The 20,741-nt window shown below is 43.1% G+C and overlaps 1 protein-coding gene across 4 annotated transcripts in view; it reads left to right on the top strand.

Moving 5' to 3' along the window:
- Positions 1–13,126: 13,126 nt before the first annotated feature.
- The window catches only part of MECOM (MDS1 and EVI1 complex locus), a 732,499-nt gene continuing 724,884 nt past the window's right edge, over positions 13,127–20,741 (top strand). For all 4 annotated transcript variants that reach the window (XM_068280971.1, XM_068280968.1, XM_068280970.1 and 1 more), the window contains exon 1: positions 13,127–13,281. In XM_068280971.1, the coding sequence (XP_068137072.1) occupies positions 13,245–13,281 (37 nt within the window). In that variant the 5' untranslated portion in view covers positions 13,127–13,244. The remainder of the gene's footprint in view (positions 13,282–20,741) is intronic.

Here is a 20,741-nt window from a genome sequence, read left to right as displayed (position 1 = left end):
GATTGTCACCATAAAAATCAAATTTCAACAGCAACTGGTCTGAGTGTATTAAGTGATAAAGATCCTAATTCTGAATTCAAAACTTTCAAAGCTTTTTCTGCCGTCATGATTTGGAGTTATCACATACTTAAAGGGATACTGTAGGGGGGTCGGGGGAAAATGAGTTGAAGTTACCCGGGGCTTCTAATGGTACCCCGCAGACATCCTGTGTCTGCGCAGCCACTCACCGATGCTCCGGCCCCGCCTCCAGTTCACTTCTGGAATTTCTGACTTTAAAGTCAGAAAACCACTGCGCCTGCATTGCCGTGTCCTCGCTCCCGCTGATGGCACCAGGAGCATACTGCGCAGACCAAAGACCATACTGGACTTGTGCAGTACACTCCTGGTGACATCAGCGGGAGTGAGGACACGGCAATGCAGGCGCAGTGGTTTTCTGACTTTAAAGTCAGAAATTCCAGAAGTGAACTGGAGGCGGGGCTGGAGCATCGGTGAGTGGCTGCGCGGGTACAGGATGTCTGCGGGGGACCATTAGAAGCCCCAGGTAACTTCAACTCATTTTCCCCCGACCCCCCTACAGTATCCCTTTAAAGCAGGCATAGCCATACTATGCCAGGGGAAAAAACGCATATATAAGTAGATAAATACTTGATCTACTTGCATAATACATGTATTGTACTGTCCACGTTTTGATTTCAGTGAATTTCATATAGTAAATGAAGAGAATTCTGTTCCTGGTGGGAAGCATGTCTTTTGCCTCTCAGAAGCTCACAATTTTCTTCTTACAAGGATTCCTTCCAGTTCTGACTGAAATATATCAGTTGCTGTCAATTATAACTGAAAAAACAACTGATGAGCAAGGTAATGTCCATGTTTCCCTATGGCTCCAGTGGGTGATCTTACAGTTTACTGTGCATTTTCAATGTGGAGGACGGAGAATTGCATTGATCACAGCGGACAAACAGGATGCTGGAAAGAGGCCCAGTGCACACCAAAAACCTCTAGCAGATCCTCAAAACGCTAGAGGTTTTTGAAGCAGATTTCAGAGCGATTCTAGGCATGTTTAGAGACGTTTTCTAAACATGCCTAGCGCTTTTTGGAGCGTTTTTGTGTAGCAGATTACAAATATTGTTACAGTAAAAGCTGTTACTGAACAGCTTCTGTAACAAAAACGCCTAGAAAATCACTCTGATCTAGCGTTTTTCATAGCAGTTTTCCACTTTCCTATACCTTAACATTGAGGCAGAAACGCCTCAGAAATCTACATGCTGCAGCCCCTGAGTTTGCTTTTGTGAAAAAAATTAGCCGCTCTGGTGTGCACCGTCACTGGCGTATCCAGACGGGGGTTCCGGATGTATGGAATACCCCCCTGAGACTCCTGTACTTTTAAAAAAATTCCCTGAAATCGCTGAAGCGGGCAAGCTGCTAAGGCTTGCCTCCTGCAGGGTCTGTAGGAAAAACTCAGCTCTTTCCCTATTGTAAAGACTGCATGTAGACAGCCACATAAGGTATTTCATAGGTTGAAAAGTTTTTGACAGTCTCTAAACTCCAGGAGGGCTGCCTGCAGCTTGTGTGAGAGACTGACCATCCCTTACATCCTCCACACCCCTATGGATGGTATACCTATATCCTTCCCCTATTCCCACAATCCTCTCCACCATGTTGTTAATGTTTTGTTTTTGCTTTGGCAATGCTAAATGTATTTGGTCCTGTCAATAAAGCTTTTTTGGATTTGGCTGGCAGGGACAGGAGACACATTACAGGCAAGTAGCCTCTGTGATGTGGGACTGCAATACAGATATGCTATCTGTTCAATCTCAGTCTCTCCACTCCTCTCTCTGCATTTACCATTGTTTCCCCCCTTCCCCTAGTGCTGGCTGGAAGGGGGGCAATCTCCCCCCAGGCCCCCTTGCATTCAGTGATTTAGGGCTGGTCTGGTGTCTGGTGTATTCAGGTTTGTTGTTGTAAGGCAATGTAAAATACTAGGCTAGCTGATAAAAGTGCAATTAAAGGGCAGGCAAGCTGGTAAATATACACAGCATGATGCAGAGCTTGCCTGGAGGGTCAGAGGGAAAAATCTGTCTGGTCTCTCCTCATTGTTATGACTGCTAGTGTGGATAAGGTGTTAAACAAGCTGAAACGTTTTTGACAGTCCCTAGACTCCAGGAGGGCTGCTTTCTGACTTGTGAGAGACCAGCAAGGACAGGAGTCCTATTACAGGCAAGTGATGTGGGACTGCAATACAGATAAGCTCTCTGCTCCATCTCAGACTATTCTCAATTTCTCTACTCCTCCTCTCTCTGGGCTAGTGCACGCCAAAATCACAATAGCAATGGCTAGCAATTAGTGAGTGCGATTTTGTGAAGCGATTTTCAGAGAGATTTCTGAATTAATCACTCAAAAAAATGCTACGTGCAGTATACTTGTGATTTTAAAAAAATCACAACGCTGCTGTGGGAACACCCTCATAGGGTAACATTAGCCAAGCGCTTTTCAAATCACTGTCAATTTGAAAAACGTTCAGAAGCCCTCTTGGTGTGCACCAGCCTCCCTCATTCAGGCCCGTTTCCACTATCGCGAATCCGCATACGTTGCCCGCATGCGGATTCGCACAGTCAGTACAAGTGGATGGGACTGTTTCCACTTGTGCGTTTCCCCGCACGTTTTTCTGTGCAGAAAAAATCTGCAGGGTAGGGCCCTCAGAATTCGCCTGCGTGTGGAATGCAGGCGAATCGCACGCAATGTATTTAATAGGGAAATCGCATGCGTTTTTCCCATGCGTTTTTTGCCGCGATTTCGCATGCGATTTCGCATAGGTACCCATGTTAATTCACACAGGCAGTGACATGGTTAAAATCGCATACAGCCTTACCTATGCGAAATCGCGGCAAAAAACGCATGCGGAATCGCACCCGCATGCGATTTGCCTGCGGTGATTCGCCGGCGATTTCGCAACGCTATAGTGGAAACGGGCCCATACCTTTGTTTCCCTCTTCCCCTAGTGCTGGCTGGGTCTTCTTGTCATACAGGAAAGCTAAATAAAAGTGCAATCCTGGTGAGGAAAATTATTATTATTTAGTATTTATATAGCGCCGCCATCTTCCACAGATGCATGTATCTCTGCATCATATGGGTATCGCTTGCGCTGTGAGACATGTGACATATTCCACTGAATTGTAGAAAACTAAGTCTATCTCCCGTTCCTTTCTCGAAGTTGTTCCAGCGCTGTCCCCCGTTCAAATTTGCTGCTACCAGAAGCCCTCAGAAACACTCGTGTCCTTGAGTACTTCCAAAGATAAGCAGCTCCGTAATACGCCAGCGCACTTTTGTGCATGGGCAGTATGGAGCCACCTGTATTCGGAAGCACTCGGGGACATAAGTGCCTCTGGACCTTTCAGGAATCGCCCCCCCCCCCCCCCCCCTTAAAAAACCTGCGTTTGCCCCTGACCGTCCATTCACTTTCATTAGCCAAGCGATTTACTCCCTGCAAGCATTTTAAAAACCGTTGCAGAACCGCTCTGGTGTGCACCAGCCCAGCGAGACATTGATGAGTAGACTCATGCAGGCAAGTATGACTTGTGTGTGTTTATTTTGACTTTTAATTTTCAGTTCAGGTTTGCTTGTGTGTGTTTATTTTGACTTTTAATTTTCAGTTCAGGTTTGCTTTACAGAAAATGAAGGACAGTTATAGGTTCTCAGATGTTTTTCTAATCTTTAATACTTTCCAAAATCAGACTAACAGAACATTGTATGGTGTATATTAGGCATAAAGGTAGCCATACATATAGCGATGATGGGCAGATTCCACCAAGAGACCTCTCTCTTATCCAATTTGATAAAGAGAGAGATCTGTCAGCTCACCACACACCACAGGCCGATTCATAATCAGTTTCAGCATGAAATCTCGAAAATGGGCCCTGTGACGCCGCATATGACCGCTGTCCCCTCTAATGATAATGCCCCCCGGTGCCCAGGAGCAATGTATACCTTACGTTTCTGCCACCTCCGCTAGTCTCCGCAGGCTCTGGGCACACTCTGCTGGTTGCCTATTAACAGGGCCCTTAATAGGAAACCACGTGGGGCGCAGGTGTATGCACAGCGGAATGCGCCTGGAGCCTGCAGGGGAAAAGCAGAGGCGGCAGAAAGGTAAGGTATACATTGCACCTGGGCACCGGGGGGACATTATCATTAGGGGGGACAGCAGCGCCGGGGGTTTCGTCGCGTTCGTCTATCGCCAGCAAAATTGCTCGCCATTCCCGCCGCACATGCTATCGAGTAAGTCGACCCAACATCTTGCAGCATGCACACTCGACTATGAGACCAATTTCTGGACTGATATTGGTTGCATTGTCGGTCGGATATGTAGTTGGCGGCACCGATTTTCGTCCAGTTATGAAGTTTTCTTGTACTGCGCAGTAAGCTCCCGATGACGCACAGCTGCAGTTGTATTTGTCTACTTAGAGGAACAATTACACCAATGCCGGCGGCGGCGGGAAACGGAGGATCGTAGGATGATGGGACATGACAGCTGCAGGGGGCCCATAGAAGCCCCAGGTAAGTGTCCGTTTTTTTTTGTTTTTTTTTTAATGCAAACGAACCCCTTTAATTAATAAGGGAATGCTAAAAGTGCTCTGGTCTGTAAGGTGAGACAAACCTCTAGATGTGAATGGGTGAGAATTGGTCTCTGAGGCTGGGTGCACACTTGTCACTGTCATGTGCATTTTTTGTGCGTTTTCAGTGCGTTTTTTTGTGCGTATGCATATAGCATTTTCCCTGCACATGCGTTTTATTTTGCGTTTTACCTGCATTTTAATGCGTTTGTGGTTCGCATATACAAAACACATATGTGTTTTGTATGTGTTTGGCATGCTTTTTTTTAATGCTTTTTATGCAAGTCAATAGGAAGTCAAGCGGAAATACATTATAAAACATGTTTGCTTTTTTTAAAAGCATATAAAAACGCATGCAAAACGCATGCCAAATGCACTAAAACGCAATACCTTATGCATTTTTTTTAATGCGCCCATTGACTAACATTATACGCATAAACGCGTTTCCGCAAGGCTAGCATTTCTGCATAGTGTGTTCCCTGTCTGCTTGCTCAGTGTAGCTTGCACATCCCCATAGCTCTGTATTGAGAAATAGCCTGATGAGAAGCATTGTCCAGGCTGTAGCACACTGATATGGATATGGGAGGGAAGCCTTACAACTTGCTACCGTTCTTGAAGTCAGTGCCAGGCAAGGGAGGACAAAAAAAACAAAAACAAAACACAAACACTGAGATTTCTCCATTTATTACAGTTCATGCATTTGTCTTCAGGCTTATCGGTTTTATCCAAACTTTTCTGTCTCACTTTCCTTCCCCTGCATTCGCAGCGCAGCCCCATACAGCAATGATAAATATCCCTGTTGATCATTTGATTGATTACCTCTCTGAAAGGTCACACGGGCTTGCAGTAATTTCCTTTTGCCTTAGGCTCCCTTTTCACTTATACTGGAGCACGACAGCTCTCAGTATACAGCATCTTGATTTTTTTTTCTTTTTAACCCCCAAAGGCCCTCTGACAGCAGCACTGTATAGTAAGGAAATCTCGCAAAATAAACTTGTCTGGCGCTGTGGAGGTGCACACCCCAGCACAATCCAACCCATTCAGGGCTTTGTTTATTGACAGGGGGTCCTCGGTGGCCCCCCAGCCTCTTGGGGCTGCCTCTGTTGTCCCTTTACTCCCCACAGCCCTGTTCTGGTCCTGAGGACAGGGAATCCAAGCTATTAATTTAGCCATGCAACCCCAGGGTCCTGAACCCAATTAATTTCTAATAATTACAGCCCAAGGGGGCAGGATGGATCTCTGAGTCTGTGTGCCACCTCATGCCACCGAGGTCAGCATATACTAATAAAGTGTATATTTTGAAAAGTGATCTGCAGAACTGTGAGTTATTGCTTGGGGAGAAAATTGTTTCCATTTTGTCTAATTGAGCCCGTGGCTAGAGAGCTGGAGGAGCCCTGAGACTTAAATAAGGAAGACTGTTTCATTTCAATGTGCACACAAAAGCCTACATGCTCGCAGTCACACAGCCCAGCTTTAATTTCTTCACAGCAAAGCTGGAATCAAGCGTTGGGTAAACAGTGTAATAATTGCATTACAATGATCAAATCAATCTTACTGGTAGCTAGGAGAATATAAGTTCAGGCTGAATAGCACGATGCAAAGTTCACTGCACAAATACAATGGGGGAGAGCTATTTGATAAGGAGTGCAAACTTAACTCTGCCAGTACAGCTTAGAGATTTTACTCATCAGTGCTACTAATAGCCAACAGGCAGCAGCTCTGCTCCTTGTGTGCCCTGTGCCAGCTCTCCTCACACTTTACACACAGCAGGCATGCTGCTACATGGGAAACGGGACACCTGCTGGCCTATGGCTATCTGCTGGAAACAAGTCCAGATTAGGAACAAACAAAATATTGTGTATTCTGACACCACATGATAGGCAGCTACCTTGAAACACAGAAGCCAGGGGAGTAGTCTGCAAACAGGAGTAATTCATATACTTTATATACTATGCATGCTGGATGTGTTTCCAGGTGTGTGTGTGTGTGAGGCAGATCTGTAGTCAAGTGTACTAGGATGCAGCAACTACCTGTCCCCAGGTGTACTGCAGCAGCTACCAGCCCATGCGTGTACTGTAACCGCTACCTGTCCCCAGTTGTACTGCAGCAGCTACCAGCCCCTGCGTGTACTGTAACCGCTACCTGTCCCCAGGTGTACTGCAGCAGCTACCAGCCCCTGCGTATACTGTAACTGCTACCTGTCCCCAGGTGGACTGCAGCAGCTACCAGCCCCTGCGTGTACTGTAACCGCTACCTGTCCCCAGTTGTACTGCAGCAGCTACCAGCCCCTGCGTGTACTGTAACTGCTACCTGTCCCCAGGTGGACTGCAGCAGCTACCAGCTCCTGCGTGTACTGTAACCGCTACCTGTCCCCAGGTGTACTGCAGCAGCTACCAGCCCCTGCGTATACTGTAACTGCTACCTGTCCCCAGGTGTACTGCAGCAGCTACCAGCCCCTGCGTGTACTGTAACTGCTACCTGTCCACAGGTGGACTGCAGCAGCTACCAGCTCCTGCGTGTACTGTAACCGCTACCTGTCCCCAGGTGTACTGCAGCAGCTACCAGCCCCTGCGTGTACTGTAACCGGTACCAGTCCACAGGTGTACTGCAGCAGCTACCAGCCCCTGTGTGTACTGTAACTGCTACCTGTCCACAGGTGTACTGCAGCAGCTACCAGCCCCTGCGTGTACTGTAACCGCTACCTGTCCCCAGGTGTACTGCAGCAGCTACCAGCCCCTGCGTGTACTGTAACCGCTACCTGTCCACAGGTGTACTGCAGCAGCTACCAGCCCCTGCGTGTACTGTAACCGCTACCTGTCCACAGGTGTACTGCAGCAGCTATCTGTCCTCACATGTGCTGCAGCAGCTACCTGCCTCCACGTGTACTACAACAGCTACCTTCCCCCACATGTACTGCAGCAGCTACTGGCTCGTGTGTATTACAGCAGCTACCTGCCCCCCTATGTACTGCAGCAGCTTTTTCAGTGATGACTTGGATATTTAAAGGACAACTGAAGTGAGAGAGATATGGAGGCTACCACATTTATTTCCTTTTAAACAATGCATATTGCCTGGTCCTCTGCATCTAATACTTTCGGCTATAGACTCTGAACAAGCATAAAGATCCGATGTTTCTGACAAAAATCTGACAAGATTAGCTGCATGCTTATTTCAGGTGAGCTGAACTGAACTTTATAAGATCTATTTAACTTACCTGGGGCTTTTTCCAGCCCCCTGTAGTCCATGAGGTCCCTCCTTGTCCTTCGAGTCTACTCCATTTTTCCTCTGGCGGCTACAGTTATGTATTACTCGTTAAATGTAGGACTGCACATGCGCGGGCCTGTCCGTGTGCATGTCTCAATTGTGCTCAATTCGCCAGGAGCGTTCTGTGCATATGTGGTTTATTTTTTTGAAGACTTCAAATGTGCACAATCGAAAGGGCCATGCAGACAGGCCACATGTGCACAGTCACCGTGACTAGCGTTTGGGTTGTACATGTAACGGAGCTGCCAACGGGAGAATGTAAGCGACCCAGAGGACAAGGAAAGACCTCATGGACTCAGTGACGTAGCTAAGGAGCTGTGGGCCCCGATGCAAGTTTTACATTGGGGCCCCCTAAGCACTTTATACATAGCAATTGATACAGCGGACCAAAACCTGCCAATGGCAACTATAGTGTCAGAGGTGCAAGAAGGGGATGAGGAACAGTTTGTTAATGATTACCACTATTCAAAGTATTACCCAAAGGGCACCGATGCGGTCGCTACCTCTGCACCCCCTATTACTACGCCCCTGCATGGACTACAAGGGGCTGGGAGAAGCCCCAGGTAACTAAAAAGCTATAGAGGATAAAGGAAAAGAGTGACCGCTATTTTAGCAAGTGCCCTTTTCAACAGGACGTTGGCAGGCATGACAGGGAGAGTTTTGGAAGGGGGGGGGGGGGGGGGTTAAGTTAGGCGTCCATCGGGGGTTGTTCTGTGTGAGAGTAGTTAAGTCATAGTAAAATATTGGTAAATATTACCCATTTTTACTATATAAATTAAATAGTAGAATATCTACCGGCTATCTCCTGCATCCTTTTCAACAGGTGCCTTCATCAAATGCGGACAAGTGTTTCTTGTGTCAGAGGCAGAGCCCTTAACCAGTACACTATCCAGCCAATGTACATGTCTGTGAGGCCATCAGTTAAAATATATCTGAGATGAATAAATACAAAAGTTTTATACATACCTGGGGCTTCCTCCAACCCCCTTCAGGCTAATCGGTTCCTCACTGTCCTCCTCCACCATCTAGATGCTCCAGTAGATGGGAACAGTAAATTCGGGCGCCTGAGGCAAGTGGACAAATCGGGCGCCGCCATTCACTCCCATAATAAATATCGTTTAATGGGCGCCCGACAGGAAAAAAGGGCGCCGGAGAAAAATAACGTTTTATAAGCGGCGCCCGGAGACTTTTACTGTTTTATAACTGCTTCTCATGATTAAACATTATTTTATGATTTATAATTTTTTAAACATTATTTTTAAACGAAAAACAGTACAATCTTTTTTAAAACATTATTTTTAAACGAAAAACAGCACAATATTTTTTTCACACGTTATTAATGCTTATCACAGGGGGGTCTTAGGTTTAGGCACCACCAGGGGGGTCTTAGGTTTAGGCATCAACAGGAGGGTCTTAGGTTTAGGCACCACCAGGGGAGTCTTAGGTTTAGGCACCACCAGGGGAGTCTTAGGTTTAGGCACCACCAGGGGGGTCTTAGGTTTAGGCACCAACACGGGGGTCTAGGGGTTAGGGGTAGGTACAGGGAGGGTTACTTACTATTTTTTTTTAAACGTTATTATACGTTTCACTTTTTAAACGGAAGATTAACGTTTTCACAATTGCCAATTTCATGCACATTATTTAATGATTTATAACTTTATAAAACATTATTTTTAAACGAAATATAGTACATTATATTTTTAAACGTTATCCATGTTTCAAGGAGAGTGGTGAAGACCGCTCACCCCAGAAAGAGCAGTGCCAGACCAGGATAGCTGATCCTAGAAAATACTTGAAGACGAAAATGGTCCGCACAATGCTCCTAAGATCCTATATATTATTTGTGGACGTATCCAAAGGTCAACACATATCACCAGCTGACATGTTTCGGACCTACTGGTCCTTATTCATAGCTCATAGCAAATAAATATAGGATCTTAGGAGCATTGTGCGGACCATTTTCGTTATCCATGTTTATCGTTTAAAACCCGGCGCCCTTTTTTCCCAGCGCCCCTTTTTAACGTACGCCCAGTAGATGCCCTGTTCTCCTAGCCAGTTAGGGCATACTGCGCAGGCTCAGAACGCTCCCGGCCTCTGGAGCGCAAAGAGGGGGAGTGTGCACAGCCGGGCTGCACCTGCCCGGACTGGCCCTGACTGGCGAAGATAACAGGGCATCTACTGGAGCATAGATCGTGGAGGAGGACAGTGAGGGACCGATTAGCCTGAAGGGGGGCTGGAGGAAGCCCCAGGTATGTATAAAACTTTTCTATTTATTCATCTCAGATACACTTTAAGCTGGGTACACACACCCAATTTTGATTGCCCAGCGGGCCAAATGTGCCATTTACATGTAATATGAGCGCTTACCTTCACATCTGGCCATAGTACTCAAAATCTGTTGGCCCTCATACTACTGTACATGGGAGTAGCAAATTTGGCCAGTTATTGGCCATTCAAAATTGGATGAATGTATCAGGATTTAAAGGGGAAAAACAATCCCTAGCTTGTATGTAATACCAACAAGAAACCACAGCTCTTCTTCCATCACTCCCTCTCCATCAAATAGTAGAAGTAGAGTTTATATGGATTTTCCATGTATTCACTACAAATAAAACCTCACAGATGTTGTTGTTGTTATTATTAATCATAATATATGTAATTGTTAAATGTTATGTCACAATTATAGATATATCGTAGGAGTTTGATTGTTGATGATGATGATAATAAAAAAGGAGTGGATGATTTAAACTAACATTTGGACGTTATTTGTATTTACTTGTTTGGTTTTCATATATGGAATGTAACATCATTATTAATAAAATAGTGGACTGAGTGTCAGTAGACTGTGGAGTGTCAGTGAAGTGAGTGTCAGTGATGTGCAGATGTGGTGGTTGCAGGGGGCTCTGTAGTGTGGAGGGGTCTCTGCATACTGACAGGCTGCTGTGCTAGTCGGGTCTCTGGATAACCCGCAGGGAGAGCTCCATTTGATCTGAAATCCAAATGATAAATTGCTGCAAACTTTTTTTGGCAGAGGCTTGAGGTGAAGAGAGCATGCGCGAAGCTGTCTAAACTGACAATGCTGGGGAGATAGCGAGTCCGGAATGAGAAGGGGAAAAAGAAAGTGAAAAGGAGAAGGGGGGAAAAAGGATCCAAGAGAAAAAACATCACCGCAGAGCTGTCACCATGAGACCCAAGGGCCGGGCAAGGAAGCTGGCCACAAGTAGGTGCAATGTGTCTCTATGGCTTTCCCCCCTCTGCCATCCTGCATAGAGAGAGCTGTGATGTTAGGTGTGGGCTGCACAGATCCAGGCACAGCAGCATTACCTGCAGCCAGCCACAGGCTCCATGCAGGCACCCAGCACACCCTGGCACAGCCTCTGACCAGCAGCCTCCTGCAGCACCTCCAACTTGCTGGGCTTGCTGCACTTCGGGCTTGTGCAGGGATGGAGGCAGGCAGGACTTTGAAAAAGTTGATGTTGCTCAAGGAGTGCAATGAAGCTGAATGAAGCTGCAAGGACTAGAGCTGCCACTAGTGGGCGCTGCACCACAAGCTGTGATCTCACTGTATGACTTTATACAGGACGGCTTAGAAACAGCTTACTTACTATTAACCCTTCATGCTGTACTGGGCAGATAAGCGTGCGCTTTACATGAGAATCTAGGCGAGGGTCTAGTCAGCCTTTACGTGCATTATTACTGGGAAATAGTAATCATTCAATAATTACTTACCGCAATGTAAGCGAAGATCATCTCTGATTTCTGTTTAATGGTTTATAGCATCAGAGGCATGATTATAATTAATATGGTGTTAATTATATATTTAAATAGTCATATATTTATCTGCAGTCCAAAACGGTCTCGATTAATGCTGTTATAACAGTCATGTTCTTTTATTGCATTTCCTGATACATATGTCAGTCTTGCAAAAAAAGTGTTTTAATGACAAAAACTGGTATCCCCCCCCCCCCCCCCCCCCCATCTCCTCAGATATGGAGATGTGTATGGTTAGAGCCATGGCCACCAGTCATAGCAGGGCGAGCAGAAAGGTGACTGTTTGGCTGAGTATCTCGTCCTCTCTCTATTCCCGTTTTTCACATAACAACAATTCTGTGATTGCATCTCTTACAGACGCCTATTATTTATACTGGACTAAAAAAGGGGACTTTGGTAATCACATTTCACTACATCATTCTGCTCTGCTTCAGGAAGGATTCATTGCTATTGATGTGCGGCTGATCCTATTTATACAAAGGATCAACACGGCCAGCAAGGGCGACGAACATACTGCAATAAATCTAGTGTCAATAACGAAATTAGTGTCACAAAATGTTTCTCCCAACAAAACGCTGAAGTACATAATTACCCAGTGTAGCTACTGCTGGCTCTTTGATGCTACATATTCGTGACGAGGAGAGAAAACAAAAGGAAATAAAACAAAACAAAAAACAAACAAAGAAAAATAACACACACACATACATATTACACGAAACTACGAAACTGTATGTTTATACTGGGAGAGAGTATATATATATATATATATATATATATATATATATATATATATATATATATATATATATATATATATATATATATATATATATATATATATATAGTTGTTAGTTATACATACATGCACAAGTTGCCATTTCTCAGACAAGTGATTGATTGTGCAATAATAGAAAGACTGTATCAATATGATGGATAAATATTCTACATAAAATATTGCTTAATAATAATAAATGAGTGAATAGTTGGCTGTAGTAAATGTTGCAGCAAGCTGTGTGCCCCCTGGCAGTGCAGTGCGATGCCCCCAGGTGTAGTGCAGGTCGCAGTACAACAGGTGACATCTGAAAGTCAGTGCAAGGAGCGGGTTAATGCCATAAACGATCAACAGTCCTTTCTACATTCTATTATTATTTTTTATTTTATTTTTTTACTTGTTTTTTTTTTTCTAAAGCATGTAACATCAGTAGTGATAGAATGTATGATATCAGTGAAAGGGTTAATGAAGGTGAGCCGATGTGATCTGCAGATGTGGTGGTTGCAGGGGGCTCTGTAGTGTGGAGGGGTCTCTGCATACTGACAGGCTGCTGTGCTAGTCGGGGTCTCTGGATACCCCGCAGGGAGAGCTCCATGTGACAAGATCTGAAATCAAAATGATAAATCGCTGCAAACTTTTTTTTGGCAGAGGCTTGAGGTGAAGAGAGCATGCGCGAAGGTGTCTAAACTGACAATGCTGGGGAGATAGCGAGTCCGGAATGAGAAGGGGATTGAGAGAGTGAAAGAGAGACAGAAGAGGAAAAAAAGGAAAAAAAGAAGAAAGGATCCAAGAGAAAATCTCCAGCAAACCATCACCGCAGAGCTGTCACCATGAGATCCAAGGGCCGGGCAAGGAAGCTGGCCACAAGTAGGTGCAATGTGTCTCTATGGCTTTTCCCCCTCTGCCATCCTGCATAGAGAGAGCTGTGATGTTAGGTGTGAGCTGCACAGATCCAGGCACAGCAGCATTACCTGCACCCCCTTACACTCTGCAGCCAGCCACAGGCTCCATGCAGGCACCCAGCACAGCCTCTGACCAGCAGCCTCTTGCAGCACCTCCAACTTGCTGGGCTTGCTGCACTTCGGGCTTGTGCAGGGATGGAGGCAGGCAGGACTTTGAAAAAGTTGATGTTGCTCAGGGAGTGCAGTGAAGCTGAATGAAGCTGCAAGGACCAGAGCCGCCACTAGTGGGCGCTGCACCACAAGCTGTGATCTCCCTGTATCACTTTATACAGGACGGCTTAGAAACAGCTTACTTACTATTAACCCTTCATGCTGTACTGGGCAGATCAAGTGTGGGAGTTACATGAGGACATAGGAGAGGGTCTAGTCAGCCTTATAAGTGCTTTATTACCGGGAAAATATCAATTCAGTAATTGTGCTTTACCACAATATAAGCAAAGATTATTTCTTTTTAATGGTTTATAGCATCAGATTCACGATTATTCATATTGCATTCATGTATTTAAATAGTCACATATTTATCTGCAATCCAAAACTGTCTTTAATTTTAGTCATACTTTTTTATTGCATTTCCTGGTAAATATGTCCGTGTTGTAAAAAGAATTGTTTACTGACAGAACCTGGACCCTCCAGATATTGATACCCATATGATTAGAGTGATGACCCTCAGTCATAGCAGGATGGATAGAGTTTCCCTGATCTGATGGTACCACTGAGTATCTCGTCCTCCTCATCCCTGCTCTATGCTCGTTTGTTTCAAATAACAAACTCAATGAATCTGTCTATCCCAAAATGTGTATTTTACATTGGACTAAAAAAAGGTCTTTTGTTATCACTTTTCATTAGATTATTCTGTCCTGCTTCATTTTTAATAATTTGAAGTATTTTTTACAACAGAAGGCTAAAGCAAGCTATTATTTAATTGTTTTCATTTTGCAAGAAGCTGCAATTGTTTAAGAAAATAAAGGGAAAAAAGGGGAACAAAAACATCCATATATAGCTTTCCTTGATCAATGTCATTTATTTATAAGCATGCACATATGTTATTTATAAATCTTTACAGTCGGTCAGAGGTGACGTGTCCTCCTGTTGTTCAGTATTCTGATAACGTCATTGTCCACATGCGTAGCTTTCTTACCACTCCTGTTGCTATATCATAACTGTCGATACATTAACACTGCTAAAACCAATGGAGGAAACGGATTGGGGCTCTCAGATCCTAACTTGTGAAATATCTCTTCCCCTGGTGATTTGAACTGTCACATCCAGAGGGGTTTGTTGGTGACCCCAGTAATTCAATCAATCAGCCGGCTGTGTCCAGGCTGCCCCTCTATTCTTCCTGTGCAGTGCAATGCAGAAGGATAGTGGAGCATTCATTCTTTCACTGCATCAATAGACAGGGACCCCTCCAGAGCTCTGGGAAATAAACCCCTCTAATTGTCACATAGCAATCAGGGACACAATGCACGTTACGTGGCGCTGACAGCATTGACACAAGTCTGACACTTGAAGAGCAGGTAGTGGGCACTGGCACAAGCCAGACCAGTCCTGGTGCCTTTACCAAGAAAGAACTTCATATATGAGGTCACAGTATGTGGAACTTGTCCCGTTCCAGTCTATAGCTAGGGCAAAAATGTATTGTCATTATGTGTAAATTGTTTATAAATTGTTGTTACTGGCAATCCTTTTTTATCCAGCTTCAAAAATTAAATCTATGTGAGTCTACTAGATCCATAAAGATAGATGTACCCCACCTTATTAATTGCAGTGAGTTCTAACAAATCAAAGCCAGAACTCAATGCCACAGCAAGGCAGGGAACACACTTTATTGTTTTCGTGCACATGATCTGCACAGAAAAATTGATTTAAACTGAAAACTCATGTTAATCAATGGGCTAGGTCACACTTAAGGCGTTTTTCGTGTACAAAAAAAACTGACATCCTGCATCCTGACAAACTGACAAATGTGCAGATAATTCTGCACATTTTGTCAGTTTTCTGTATGCATTACATTAGCTGCTGTGAAAAAAAGTGCAAGTTTTTCTGCATACAAACACACATAATGTGCAGAAAATGCATGCAGAACAACGCGTGCAGAAATCTCAAAGACAAGTGTGACCCCTGCCTTATAGTCACCTACAACATGGGTGTGTGGAAATTAATATATTAAAATATATTCACTTTTGGACCCCTCCGGACTTTGACATTTAGTATAAACTTTGTTTTTGTTTTTTTCCCTGTGCTTTTAATGTTTCAAACTACTTATAACAATTTATACAATACCGTAACATTTAACAACAAAATGATGTCATAAAAAACTGTATTGTATAGTTTGTACATGAAAGCAACTTTGTGTGTATCTCTGAAATGCTACTTCAGTCATTTGCAAGTAGGAGACTGTCTGTACTGTATATATACAGTATGTAGTTGGTTATATACACAAACCTGGACACAATGGTAAAAATGATAAAGTTTTGTGATAGAATCCCTGTGCATGGTGCTTGTGGCATATTTGTGCACTCTGATGTACAGCATGTGCAGGCCATCAGATTAGCAGCACCTGCAGCAGACTAGTGGTAGTGCAGCACCAGCGGGACACACTGAAGCCCATGTGGGCACACACTCTGCAGCTCACACTGCTAGCCGCTAGCCACCCAGCAGCCTCATAAAGCCTTAGAATGGGATTAGTTTAGTGCAGTCCAGATGAATGGACTACAGTTGTTACTTTTACACTTTAGCACTCCTATCTTTTACAGGCATTTGGGTGCACCGTAGGTGCAGGCAGACCTGTCCCCAACATATGACATAATAAAGTCACACTTTCCCAGGTTTCTGATGTCTATGTAGGCTGCCTGTGTCCAGATTTTAAAAGCCCTGGCAAGTTTATGTGCTGGTTTAATAGTCCATTCGGATTTGTGTTTGGAGCAGTGAAATCCTGCCAGCTCCTTGCTGTTTATTTGCGATCACTTTGCCATTACCTCTCTGTGCAGCTTTATTGCATTTGGCACAACCTTCTAATATTCCACCAAAAATATCCCAGTAACACAGTATTTCCCTATTGGTGGCGATGATCTCCCCCAGGGGGAGACCCAGTGCACAGAGGGTAAGGATGCAGGTCAATTTCTGAACTGGATATTTGTGTGGCAAAGTTCCCAGGCTGCTTATACTCTATATATATATATATATATATATATATATATATATATATATATATATATATATATATATATATATATATATATATATATATATATATATATATATATATATATATATATACATACAGAAACAGAAGTGCTATTAGTATGACTACTATACTGCCTAACTGTATTGACAATACAATGACTGTTATGTACCTCATGAGCAGTAGTAGAATTTCAAAAAAAATTCAGTGCACTGTAGTTCTCAGATATAACACTGCACTCCCACACCTCTCTCTGTCTTTACCTGTCTATGCATGTGTCTGTAATAATGTATCAGGCTTGGATGCACTAGAAAGCACAAATCACTATCGCAATCACTAAGTGCTTTTGGTAGCAATTTTTGCTGTGTATGTCAGAGCAATATCTGGCATTTTTGAAGCAATTTTGCCAGCAAATTTGTACAGCGATTGCTATTTCCATGGTTTTAATAGTAAAAGTCCTGCAAAATTGCTTGAAAATCGTTTTTGCAGTGGTCCTATACTTTGTGCTGAAGCGCAAACACTCCAAAAATAACTGTGATTGTGATTTTGGGAAATTTACAATTGCTACAGTGGGGTCACCTCCATTGACTTTCATTAATCTGCAACGTTTGGAATCACCCAGGTAAGATATGGAGTAGTACCAGAATCACTAGGCCTTTTGTTGGAGGCCAAAAGAAACCAAATCACCAGGATGATAAGCAGCTCCAAATCTTCTCAGCATCCTTGTAGGTATTATTATCTCATTAGCTTCGCTAAATAATGCATTTTCATTGCAACATCATATATGATCTTTTGGGGCTGGAACCCACTAGAGTGCTTTTTTGAGTGTTTAGTGATTTCCCTAAATGCTTTGCCAATGTAAATGGATGGGACAAGTTTCACACTAGCCATTGCGAATAGCCAAATCGCAATCGCAGGACATGCCGCATTTTGGGAGCGATTGTGCTCCAATATAAAGTATATGAGCACTGGCAAATCACCAATGAATCACTACACATAGCGATTTGTGTGTTTTTAAATTTCTGCAAACTGTAAAAAAAATTATAATAATTTGAAATGACCAATCAGAATTGAAATCGCAAATCGCAAACTCAATCGCTTGCAAAAAGCTTACACTTTTTAAAATTGCAAAACGCAAAATAAAAATGCTAGCGATTGCCATTTGGGGCTTGTAGTGGGTTCCAGGCCTGACATTGGATTCCTTTTGCCATAAGAAAGCAGAATTCTATTTGGAATATCATTTTTAGGGTTTTGTTTTTTTGTTCTCTTTAGACTTGTCCTGATATCCTGGTGGTTCTGATTCTCTGTGACTTTCCTGGGTACTCTGTAACACTTTGCTCAGTGACAGTTTATGCTGAGATTCCGGCGTACATTAATTGCAGAATAATTGTCCGGACCACCGACTGTATGTCTATCATCATTCGCTGACTTGTGGGGATTGAGTGGTGGTAACGATGCTGCTCAGAAAACAAGGTTTTCCAGAAAATGTGGCTACACACCTATTGGCCTGTAGGAAATTGTTCCACAGTAACGCAAGCTTTCTTCCTACTCGATACATTATCCAAGTCATAGATGTCAGCAGTCTTGTAAACAGCATCTATTACAGCTGAGCGTTTTCCGCAGACCCCTGTGTTGTGTGGAGCACCAGTGTACAACAATCAGTCAGCCCAGCATATACAGATCATTGTCCATTTTATGTGTCTTAGAAAGTGAAAAACTTCAGCATAAACGCATTGCGTGCTATTGTTTAGAAGGCTGCTACCCATTATACAAATATGGATGTTAATTGTTATTGCTTTCCAGTTATACACAGAATAGTCTGTAGAGAGTCAAACTATGACTTTTCCAATACAAGTTTGGATGTTAAAGTGACACTGAAGTGAAAAAAAACGTTACAATATAATGAATTGTAGTGCAGATAATGAATAGAACATTACTAGCAAAGAAAAGAGTCTCATATTTTTATTTTTAGTTCTATAGCTTTTTTTTTTTATTAATAACATTTCAACATTCTCTAACACTTACAGTTTACAAACTACGCTCTGTATTTTAAACTATGAAACAGAGCAGAGCTAATGACCCTTTGAACTTTCCTGCAGTAAAACCTTATCTGAAGTTGTCTTTTAATGTTTCTTTGATGTATAAGTGTTCCAGAAAGCAGCGCTATCTTTGACCCAAGTTGGATCGGAGAGCTCAGCGGAGCTCTTTTGCATAGATAACAACTTAAGTTTCTTAACTCTTCCTGTACTGGAAACAATATGAGACTCCTATATTTGCTACTAATGTTCTATTTCTTAGCTGTACTACACATACAATTCATCATCTCATAAGTTTATTTTCACTTCAGATTCCCTTTAATAGGGCAATCTGGTTGCTGAGGGCAACACTGTCAGTTGCTGCGTGCTTTTTATCGAATAAGGCCCATTGTTTCCATTTGGCTTCTGACTTTCTGGCTGGACCGAGTACCCACACTGGGGATTATTTTCATGATCTCCTTGTTGAACTGGGAGTGATTCCACGCAGGCAGCACCTATTGCTCTTAGAAATATTTGTCATGGATTTCCTCCAGTGCCCCACTAATCCTTTATAGTTACTTTTGCACTTAAACCCATTTGTTTTGGGGGATTTCCATCACATTTGGAAGTATTTCTTGAGTATGCTCTTCCGCAATAACTCTTTATTTTGGGTACTAATCTCCACTGATTTAAAGGACTGGGTTCTTCAAACAAAATTTAGCCAGCGTTCGACACCAGATGGGCTATTTTAATTTTTTTTTTTGCAAGCAGGCCTGGCACAGGAGAGGTTAGTAATTGGATCAATGCTCTCGTTAAGCTGGTGAAGAAAAAAATGACAGCTTTATATGAAGGGTACATTTTAATATAAAACAAAGGCCTTCTGCTTTTGTAACATGTAATAAAAAATGTTTCAACAGAAGGAAAGGTCTGTTTACAAAATCCATTTTCCAAAGTCAGACATGCTACTTTGGGCCTTGCCTTTACAGCTAAACACACTTAGAACTCTTTGTAGTTCCCAAGTAAAGGATCCCATTACTTGATTATGGCCCAGATACTGCTTTGGCTGTAATTAATGACTTTTACCTATTTAGTAAAGGAGGAGGAGAATGTCGAAATTCCTGGTTGGTTGGATGTCTCCAGAGAGGGAGAGAGAAAGTTGCGTTTGGCTCGCGTCCAGTTCTGCACAATGTCAACATTGAATATTTGAATTCCCAGACTCTATTTAACAACTTTTTAAATAAATAAACTCATTGTGTGTCTGTGTTTGAAAATTATTTTACCTCTTTAAAAAACTACAGCATCTCATTACAGGTCTCGAAGGCTGTCTTGCTTTATAAATAAATACAAACAGAGCGGGGCAGGCAGCTGATCTCTGCTCAGTATAAGACTTCTAATGTAACACATGGCTCTTCTGGACTGCACTAGGTGACATGATATCTAATCATAACTAAAAACAAAGCTAGCTTCAGAAAGTCAGTTAAGAATTAATCATTTCTTGGAGGCCCATGTGTTCACTCTTACTCCAGCAGTGTCCTGGGTAGACTCAATCATCTGCAACTGACCTGGCATACAAACTTAGGAGAGGCTCCACTTGTTTTGCCTTAAAAGGCCATTACTCAAGATATTCAGCCAATAGTGCGCAGGAACAGATGCTCGGTAATATTACATGATAAAGTGTCGCCTTGTTAGCAGGTCCGGTGATGTCGGCACACTGAAAGAAGAACGTCACTAAATGCTATTTATAGCCGAACGGGTTGCATAACATTGGTGGTATGTTCGTTTTTGGCATGATAAAATTGGTGCAGTTGTGTTGGGAATGTCCGTTTTGGTGCCAAACATTTATCGCACTTGAAAACCTAATTTATCACACCTGAAATAAATTAAAGTGTTGCCCTTAAAGCAACAGGGGCAGCCATACTATCCCAGGAATAAAAACACATATATAAGTAGATAAATACCTGTTCTACTTATATAACATGTATTGTACTGTCCATGTTTTGATTTCAGTGAATTGCATATAGTAAATAAAGAGAAAACTATTTCAGGCATTTTCCATTTTTTACTACCTCTCACTAAAGCCAATCCTGATGTCATTTCCTCCCTTGCTCTTTTTTTTCTCTCCTAGAAACTGCACTGTCATATCTAGCTTGCTTTGTAAACACATGT

Source organism: Hyperolius riggenbachi, chromosome 4 (assembly GCF_040937935.1).
Source record: "Hyperolius riggenbachi isolate aHypRig1 chromosome 4, aHypRig1.pri, whole genome shotgun sequence".
Classification (NCBI taxonomy): domain Eukaryota; kingdom Metazoa; phylum Chordata; class Amphibia; order Anura; family Hyperoliidae; genus Hyperolius; species Hyperolius riggenbachi.
Note: the sequence above shows the minus strand (reverse complement) of the source record. Positions and strands in the feature narration are given on the sequence as shown.